Source organism: Lactuca serriola, chromosome 4, assembly GCF_051521515.1.
Source record: "Lactuca serriola cultivar US96UC23 chromosome 4, Lser_US96UC23_V15, whole genome shotgun sequence".
NCBI lineage: Eukaryota > Viridiplantae > Streptophyta > Magnoliopsida > Asterales > Asteraceae > Lactuca > Lactuca serriola.
In genome coordinates, this window is record NC_136411.1 from 160373435 (window position 1) to 160383646 (window position 10212).

Consider the following 10212-nt stretch of genomic DNA (forward strand, 5'->3'; position numbering starts at 1 on the left):
GACTTGTGATCTTTTTCTAGCCATGTGTGGCTAGAACCTTAACTTCTCCAATTTCATGTTTTGACTTTTTGGTTGTGAATCAAGTCATATGACTTGATGTTAGTGTTCAATTTCTATCTAGTGAAACTGATTTTACTTCAATCGAATGTTTGATTCTAATAATGATTCTTATTGGCCATTTGAATTAGGGTTAGGTTATTCAAGTTATTCATTTTGAAAAATCCGTAATTGTTTTGTGAATTGAACTAAGTAACAAGCATTATATTGATTTCTTATGAATGAATTTAGTGTAAATCTTTTCACACATTCTTACGCTCCCGAGCTTGTGAGGAGTATTGGGTGTTGTTGGGAACATTCACAATAAGCCTAATGCAATCTTTTAATCTACTTCAAAGAGCTTGTTTAGATTAGGTTAGTAAGGTTAGGATTAATCAAAGAGCTTGTTTTGATTGATTAATGTGGTGAATGGAAAGTGTTAGAGCTTGTTTGCACTTTCAAGTACCAACCTAGATAGAATGAAACAAATGTCTTGTCATCTTTGATTCACATTGCTAGATTGTCATACATGGAGTTGGAGTCCTTACAAAAATCTGAACTTAATTCATTAGTTTAATTGTTTACTTGTGTTTTAAATTGGCTTGCCACATCATTACACTCAACCCCCCCCCCCCCCCTCTTTATTGTTGGTGACCATAGTACCTTGCGCAAAGAGGTATAGACTAATTATTTCGTGTCTCTGTGGATCGACCCTGCTTTCCTTGTACTACCTTTTAGTGCAATATAGTGGGATTCTTTTAGGAGTATATCGTACCCCTATTATTTGTTGGGTCTGACACGCCTAACAAATTGGCGTCGTTTCCGGGGACACGGTGTTACTAATTGTTTATGCCTAGATCTTTTCGTACAGGTACACCACTGCCAATTGACTCGGAGATAGAGAAGACTGTAAAGAAGTTAAGGAAGCAAGCCAAGCTTCGTAAGAGGCAAACGGTTTCCGGTATTTCTTCATCATCCAATCCCCCGGTCATCAACATTTGGTAGGACATACCCCTCTCAAGTGTATCCGCATCAGAAACAGAAAGCCCATCACTCTCACCACAACCATCATCACCCATAAATACCACTCCACCCTCTTCACCTGTTCATAATATCCTAAACACTTCACCTACAAAAACATCACCCACTTCTCAAGCCATGGCAGATAACCCTGGAGGGAATCAAGGTCCTCCAAAACCACCACCCGAACAAACTCTCCGTCAATGGTCAAGACATGAGGTTACTCAACAACTTATTTCCATCACATACCTAGCCGCCACCAACTTGGAACTAAAATCCGGGCTCATTCACTTACTCCCAACATTTAGGGGCCTGGAAAATGAAGACCCTTACAAGTTTCTCATAGAGTTCCATGTAGTATGTGTGGGTATGAAACCAAACAATGTCACAGAGGATCAGATCAAACTTAGGGCATTCCCACCGCGGACGGTGACTACTTGGGTAGACCTTGCACGGTGGTTCTTGGATAAGTACTTTCCCAAAATGAAAGCTTCAGCCCTACGGAGGGAAATTATCGGAATCAAGCAACACAAAAGAGAAGCTTTCCACACATATTGGGAAAGATTTAAGAAACTTTGTGCCCGTTGTTCAAAGCACGGGATTACCGAGTATCAGCTCCTATATTACTTTCATTGAAGGCATGAACCCAATGGAAAGAAGACTTCTCAATGCTTCTAGTGGTGGATCTTTACCCGACAAAACTCCTACTGAAATCCGCAATCTAATCAAGAACATGGCTGAAGATTCCAAACATTCAAGCCATGATGAAGAATGGTACACGGATGCACCCCGAGGTGTAAAGGAGGTCCAAACTCCTCAAATTAAAGCTCAATTGTCTGAGCTTACGAAAGTGGTTATGATGCTAGCCAAAGAAAAAGGTGTGTAGCCCACACCTCACCTATGCGGTATTTGCACTCAAGTGGGGCATCCAACCAATATGTGCCCACAGCTCCAAGAGGAAGATTATGAAGAAGCAAAAGTCATGGGAGGCTATTCCGAGTCAAATCAGATGGGTTATGGGCAACCATGAGGTGATCATATATGAAACAATAATCAGGGTTGGGGAGGAAACCAACAAGGATATTATCAATCAAATCAATCACATCAATATTAGCAAAGACCACTATTTCCTCAAAATCAACAAAGACCACCCCTCCAACCTCAAAATTACTAGCCAAGGCAGCCACAGTACCCTCCTCAACAAGCGGGTTCATCAAGTATGTCTTGAGAGGACATAGTCAAAAGCCTTGCCACAAGCGCTCAAAGCTTCCAACAAGAAACCAAGGCAAGCATAAAAATCTTGGAGCAACAAGTGTCACAACTTGCTCAATCCATAAGTAAGATGGAGTCACAGGGCAAGCTACCATCTCAAATGGAGAAGAACCCGAAACACAATGCGTGTGCCATTACTTTAAGTGGTGGGAAAAGCTATGAAGGTCCAAAGATGCTGGATGAAGAAGAGGAAGAGAAAGAGATGGAGGTGGAAGAAGCTATCAAAGAAGAGGAAAAGAAAAGTACTTCCAAGTCAAAGAAGCCCATAGAGACCGAAGTGAAAATCACATCGGCTCCATTTCCTTCAAGGTTGGCAAGCACCAAAAGGGAGCGGGAAGATGATGAAATCATGGCCATGTTTCGAAAGGTTGAAATCAATATCCCTCTTTTAGATGCTATTACACAGATTCCTAGATATGCTAAGTTCCTCAAGGAACTTTGCACATCTAAGAAAAAGCTTAAAGGAAATCAAACTGTAAAAGTTGGTGAAAATGTCTTACCCTTGTTACAAAAGCGGCTACCGAAAAAATGCAAGGACCCGGGTGTTTTCACGGTTTCTTGTAAAATGGGTAAACTTTTTGTACCACGTGCCATGCTTGATCTTGGAGCATCAATCAATGTTTTACCCTATTCAAGCTATAAGACAATGGGAATTGGTCCTTTATCAAAAACCGGAGTTGTCATTCAACTTGCCGGCCGATCTTTGGTACACCCGAAAGGTGTATTGGAAGACGTGTTAGTGCAAGTTAATGAACTTGTGTTTCCCGCTGACTTTTATGTTTTGGATATGGGTGATGAAAACACCCCACAATCGAACTCCATCCTTTTGGGGAAACCTTTCATGAGTACCGCAAAAACAAAAATAGATGTAGCCAATGGTACTTTGTCCATGGAGTTCGATGGTGAGGTGATTAACTTTAAACTTTATAGATGTTATTGATACATGTACTAATGATTGCCTTGAGATGTCAAGCCAAGATGTGTTAATCACCATCTTGAGCAAGCAATTTGATGAGACAGGAATTAAGAATTTGGCTGACAAGTACACATTGGAGGATGAATTGATTGAAGTAATCAATTCCTTGGAAAAAGCAGAACTCATGAGAGTTGAACCACCCCACATGAAGCTAACAAGTTCCAATCCAAAACTTCTTCCCTCCATAGTACAACCACCGACTCTTGAGTTGAAGGCTCTTCCCGACCATCTCAAGTATGCCTATCTTGGAGAGGAAAAGACATTACTGGTGATAATTTCCAACAAGTTGTCTATTGCAGAAAAAGATAAGTTGGTGACCTTGTTGAAAAGGTATAAGAAGGCTATTGGGTGGACGATTGCTGATATAAAAGGGTTGATCCCTTCCTTGTGTATGCATAAGATTCTCATGGAGGAAGACTTTAAACCAATTCGAGAGGCGTAGAGGAGATTGAATCCACCCATGATTGAGGTGGTAAAGAAACAAATCATGAAGCTTTTGGATGCAAGTATGATCTACCCTATCTCAGACTGTAAATGGGTGAGCGCCGTTCAGGTGGTCCCGAAAAAAGCCGGTGTCACAGTTGTCAAGAATTCTGAGGGAGATTTGGTGCCAACCCGTGTGCAAAACGGGTGGAGGGTTTGTATTGACTATAGAAAGTTGAATGCCTCAATGAGAAAAGACCATTTCCCTTTGCCATTTATTGACAAAATGTTAGAGAGATTGGCGGGTAAATCTCATTACTGTTGTTTGGATGGTTTCTCGGGTTTTCATCAAATTCCGGTAGCCCCGGAAGACCAAGAGAAAACCACCTTCACTTGTCCCTTTGGAACATTTGCTTATAGGCGTATGCCTTTTGGTCTATGCAACGCACCCGCGGCATTTCAGAGATGCATGGTGAGCATTTTTTTCTGAATATGTTGAAAACATCATTGAAGTTTTGATGGATGATTTCACTGTCTATGGAAACTCCTTTGATGAATGTTTAAGCAATCTAACAAAAATTTTGCAAAGGTGCATTGACACAGACCTTGTGCTTAACTATGAAAATGTCATTTCATGGTGGACAAAGGATTGATTTTAGGTAATATTGTGTCCCAAAAAGGCTTGGAAGTTGACAAAGCCAAGATAGATGTTATCAAGAGTCTTCCTTACCCAAAAAATGTTCGGGAAGTTCGTTCGTTTCTTGGCCATGCAGGTTTTTATTGGCGGTTCAACAAAGAATTCTCAAAGATTACAGTGCCGATGTGTCAACTACTCCAAAAGGATGCTGATTTTGCGTTTACTCAGCCATGCAAGGATGCTTTTGATCGTTTGAAGGACCTACTCACCTCCGCTCCAATCATCCAACCACCTAATTGGGAGCTCTCATTTGAGATTATGTGTGACGCAAGCATTGGGTCAAAAGGTTGACCGAGCACATCATGTTATCTACTATGCATCAAAGACCCTTGATAGTGCACAAGGCAACTACACCACAATGGAGAAAGAGTTGCTTGCTATTGTCTTTGCTTTAGAGAAGTTCCGACAGTACCTCCTTGGAACTAAAGTGATCATATATTCGGACCATGCAGCCATAAAGCACTTACTTACAAAGAAAGATTCGAAGCCGAGGTTAATACGGTGGATGCTGCTTTTGCAAGAGTTCGATATTAAGATCAAAGACAAGAGTGGAAAGGAGAATTTAGTTGCGGATCATCTAAGCCGCATTTTGTCACCTGAAGATGGTTCACCAATCTGTGACACATTTCCAGACGATCATCTATTTGCAGCCAAAGAGGCACCATGGTATATAGAGATATCGTCAATTATTTGGTCACAAGTAAATTTCCCCCAGATTCATCCCGTTGGCAAAAAGATAAAATCAAGAAGGAAGCCAAGCGATACATATGGGACGAGCCGTACCTTTGGAAGTACTGTGCAGATCAAATAATCCGAAGGTGTGTTGAGCAAAAAGAGGTACAATCTATCCTTAATTTTTTCCATTCTTATGCTTGTGGTGGTCACTTTAGACCCCAAAGGACAACTAGGAAAGTTCTAGATAGCGGACTCTTTTGGCCTTCTATATTTCATGATTCTTATGTGTTTTGTGCACATTGCGAGAAGTGCCAAAAATCCGGATCCGTAAGCTCTAGGAATCAAATGCCCCTTACTCCCATTTTAGTGTGTGAGATATTTGATGTATGGGGTATTGACTTTATGGGACCATTTCCGCCCTCTTTTGGTTGTTCATACATTTTATTGGTTGTGGACTATGTGTCCAAATGGGTGGAGGCTAAGGCCACCCATACTAATGATTCCAAAGTTGTGGTAGATTTCCTTAAGGTACAGATTTTCTCACGGTTTGGCACACCAAAGGCGCTCATAAGTGACCGCGGGATCCATTTCTGCAATAGGATGCTCGAGGCTGTTTTGAAGAAGTATGGGGTGACACACAAAGTCTCAACAGCTTATCATCCCCAAACCAATGGACAAGCCGAGGTCTCAAACAGGAAAATCAAAAGCATTTTGGAGAAGACGGTCAACCCAAACCGCAAAGATTGGAGCTTAAGGCTAGATGATGCCTTATGGGCATACCGTACTGCCTTTAAAACCCCCATTGGTATGTCCCCATATAGGCTGGTGTTTGGAAAAGCATGCCATCTTCTGGTTGAGATTGAACATAAAGCTTTTTGGGCTATAAAGAAATTCAATATGAATGAAGATGAAGTGGGAAACAAAAGGAAGCTAGACATTCAAGAGTTAGAGGAGATTCGGAATGATGCATACGAAAGCAACATGATTTATAAAGAGAAAACCAAAGCGTACCATGACAAACTGATCTTCAAGAAAACATTTGTGCAAGGACAAAAGGTGCTTCTTTGCCACTCAAGGTTCGAGTTAATTCCAGGGAAGTTAAGATCAAGATGGGTTGGTCCTTTTGTGGTCACAAGGGTGTTTGGCCATGGTGCAGTGGAAATCATGAACAAGCAAACCGGTAAAACATTCAAAATCAATGGTCATAGATTGAAGCCATTTTATGAAGGATTCGAGGTGAAGAATGAGGAGGTTGATGTGTTGGAGAACCCCACGTACCAAGATTGAAGCATATTCGGGGGCAAAGTTGAGCCAACGACTTAAAACAAGGGCAGCTAATCGGGAGGCAAACCGGGGGTATTTTCGTCATCTTTCATTAAAACATTTTGTTCTTTGCATTTTTTATGGTTTTTAATGTTCCAAATGTGTTTTGTCATTGTTTCCAAACCAAAAAAATGGACCTTGGGATGCAAAATCATTTCATTTCAATGTGAGGGAATTTTTAAGTTCAAAAGAATGGGGAATAGCATCCAGAGGGGTACACGGGTCGTGCCCCACTTGGCCTAAATTGGACACGGGGCGTGTTCATGAAAAATTGTCCATTTTTCATCCAGAGACCAACACGAGTCGTGTTGGATTTTGGCACAAAGTCAACACGGGTCGTGTTCATAAAAAATCGACCTTGACGCATACAGAGAGCTACACGGGCCGTGTTGAGTTTTGCCTTATGCTCAACACGGGTCATGTTCGTGCTTCAGTCAGCTTAAAAACCCCCAACACGGGGCGTGTCAAATTGGCCTATGGGAACACGGGTCGTGTTCACGCAGCAGACCTGGTGGTTTTTAATGAAAAAAATCGGGACTTGGCCTCATTTACCCCCACAATCACCTCATAACAGCCCCTCTCTCCCAACAAAAACCCTAGGTCCGATTTTCATCAAAAACCTTTCAATTTCTATAAGATTTTGGCTTGCATGTCCAAAAAGGTTTGATTTTTATCATCTATACTTCATCTTCTCCATCCTAAACATCATTTTCTTGCATTCTAATGGTGGATTTAGGGGTTTTGACAAACCCTAGCTCTGAAAATCTCATATGATTTTGGTGTTTTTGTGTCTTAATCTTCAAAAGAGCAAGCTTGGGGAAGCTGAACAAGGTCTTTCACATCAAGAACAACACAATCCCACGCACAATTCGGTAAATTCCTTCCAATTCTTCACTTATGAGATTTATGTTCTTGAGTCAAATTGCTTGAAATTGTGGTCATATTGGACTTGACTCTCAAATAGGAAATCATTCAAAACCAAATTTCCCGCGAAATTTTGGTGGTCGAATTCGTGTTAACTGGACCCGTCAACAGTTGACTTTTTGGACTTGACTGGTTGACTTTTAATTTGTCCCAATTTGACTATAAAAGGTGAACCATCTAAAAGGCTTAGACGCACCAAATCATCCGCCCGCCGAACTAGGCCTAGGTCCCCATCACCACCACCTAGGTCCCCTTCACCACCACCCAACCCGGCTCATGGTGGTGTCGTGTGTCTTGGCCCAATTCAAGAGGGTGAATTTGATTCATTCCTTCAGCGGGTTCATGCCATCCAAAAGTTTGTGCATGTGCCATCTCTTAAAGCATTGCACATTTATAAACAAGTCTAAACCCTATTTCGCAACATAGGATGGCACGGGTTATTGAGGGTTCGCGAACTGAGTTACAAAGTCCCAACAACTGAGTTTCTATCCTTAGTCTATTTGGACCACGAGATCCTCTACTTCCGTCTCATGAATCAAGACTATGAGATTTCCTTAGACCAAATTAATGCCATTGTTGGGGCCCCAACTAAAAACACATTTGGCCCCACTGACCTAATTAGAGGATACTTTGATATGACATGGTGGACCCAACTCACCTAGTTACACCCATACGTCTCTAGCGTTGCTAAAGCATCATTACTTATCCATCCCGTGATGAAGGTGGCCCATAGAATCATTGCTTCACTCGTCGCCCCTAGAGAGGAGTGAAGCACCATCAGCGCGCTGGAGCTCAAAATCCTTTATGCAATGGCTCATCCCGAGGACCACCTCGTTCCTCATTATGGTCAATTTCTGTGCCACAAACTCATCCTCCTGAGCACATCCCGATCGGGAAAGATTTATTGCGGGGGTATTGTCAGCATGTTCGCCAAGAGCGCCCAAGTCCAAGCCCCATACCCCGGTCCCCACTAGCCACTGCCGGGTGAGCCTTATCTCACCACTGTTGTCCTTGACTCCATGCAACTATTCCGTTCGGCAGCGGATGGCACACACCACTGGACCATGGATCAAAATCATGATCCAAAGCTCCTCATCACACCAGAAAATAAAGGCATTCTTGATTTTCGAAACCCCATTCACATGACCGATTGACAAATCGTTCCATACATCTTCCCCCACTCATACTCCACCGAGGTAGATGAGCAAAGTGAAGAAAACGAGGAAGGCGGTGCCGACGATGATGAAGAGGAGGAGGAGCCCCACCGTGCTCCCCCCACCGGTGGTGCCAGCTCATCCCATTATGCTGCGCCCCCGTCTTATCATCAGCAGTATATGGATGAATTCCAGTCAATCCATACCCGCCTCGACACCTACCAGCAAGATATCGCAAGCCTCACTCAGAGTTTCTCTTCCTTCACTACCCAATACGCTAGGGATCAAGAGCGCCAGCGTAAGCATGAGGAGGACTTTTGGTCTTGGACCTGAAACTCCGATTACTATCCCTATCCTCCTCCTCCTCTGCAATAGGTTGTTCCACCCTCTTTAAGCATCGGGGACGATGCTTATCTTTAAGCTTGGGGAGGGGTAGTGTCACTTTAGGTTCATGCATCCATGCATCATTTTTCATTCTACATTTATAAAAACCAAAAAAAAAATTTATTTTTATTTTAAGTTTCTGCATTTCATCAATTGCATGTTTTTTTGAAAAATCAAAAAAATAAAATAAAATAAAATAAAATACCGAAGCAACCGGATAGGTACTGGAAGTATAGACTCGGTTGTCATAACTATAGGACTCAAACACCGTAATTTGAGACCCTAGCCTTAGATAATAAAAAGAATTTATATTGAAACGTTTTTGGGCGGTAATAACAGCTTTAGGATGATTTGCTTCTGAATGTATAAAAAGAATCTTTATCGACAACTTTGGACCCACAGAACACGATCCTATTTTTTGAAACGCGTTACCCCTGCGGTAACAGAGAGCTTAAGTATCAGATCGACACAGTCAAGAAAGAAGGAAGGGTACAACTGTCATATCTAGTAGCCAAATCAGAATTTCAAGTTCCAAAACGAAGAAATCTCAAGAGATTCCAAAAATGAAGATTGAAGAATCCAAGTTCAAAACGAAGTACAAATCAAAGTTCAATCAAATCAAAAGCCAATTCAAAGTCAAATCTGGCGAATGAAGAACTGTGTGATATGATACTTGTGGCTCTCGAAAAAGTGAAAGCATAGGAGCTGGGCCCCTTCGGGTGGGCTCACTGTTTTTGCGAAAGCTGATTCGTCGCGACGGGTTCTTAAGGATGCATCAATTCTGATTCTTGGCCATCTAGTCTTAAGGACATGAGATCGGGATTATGTTATTTTTTCCCGTAAAGCTTAGTAAGGTATAAAATTTTAATAAAACTAGAGTTAGATTATTGGGTTACACCGTTTTGGGTCTTCCTCACCTTGCGAGTCTGTGATATATGGAAGGAAGCAGGATGGTTGCCTAAGTATTAATGATTGGATCCATATTGATGTAAAGTCTGATCGTACTTACATAGATTATTTACTTGTGCCTAAAATTTCTTTTTGATACATTTTGTTCTTTAGTGCATATGTACATACTTTACTTTTTTCTTTCTCATGGTTTTCATTGCACGCATTCATTCCTAGTCCTTAGGACTTTCCTGTTCCCTTTTATTCTATGTTCCTTTTTGTCATCTAGAAATCGTCTTGTTTTGTCTGTTTCTTATTCTTTCTTGAGGACAAGAAAGGTCTAAGCTTGGGGAGATTTGTTAGGTGCTATTTGTGCACCTTTTTGCACACCTTTTAGTCCCATTTCATGCATCTATTTAGCACAATTGTTCTTCCTTTTT

General features: G+C 41.6%; 2 protein-coding genes across 2 annotated transcripts; both read left to right on the top strand.

Moving 5' to 3' along the window:
* The first annotated feature begins 2398 nt into the window (after positions 1-2398).
* Positions 2399-3746, top strand: LOC145098956 (uncharacterized). Its single transcript, XM_079036546.1, has 2 exons — positions 2399-3206; positions 3259-3746. The coding sequence occupies exons 1-2, from the start codon at positions 2399-2401 to the stop codon at positions 3744-3746; spliced, it is 1296 nt and encodes a 431-aa protein (XP_078892672.1).
* A 615-nt stretch (positions 3747-4361) lies between these two features.
* On the top strand, positions 4362-6386 carry LOC145098957 (uncharacterized). Its single transcript, XM_079036547.1, has 3 exons — positions 4362-4614; positions 4697-5124; positions 5634-6386. Exons 1-3 carry the CDS (start codon positions 4362-4364, stop codon positions 6384-6386), a joined length of 1434 nt encoding a protein of 477 aa, XP_078892673.1.
* The last annotated feature ends 3826 nt before the right edge of the window (positions 6387-10212 follow it).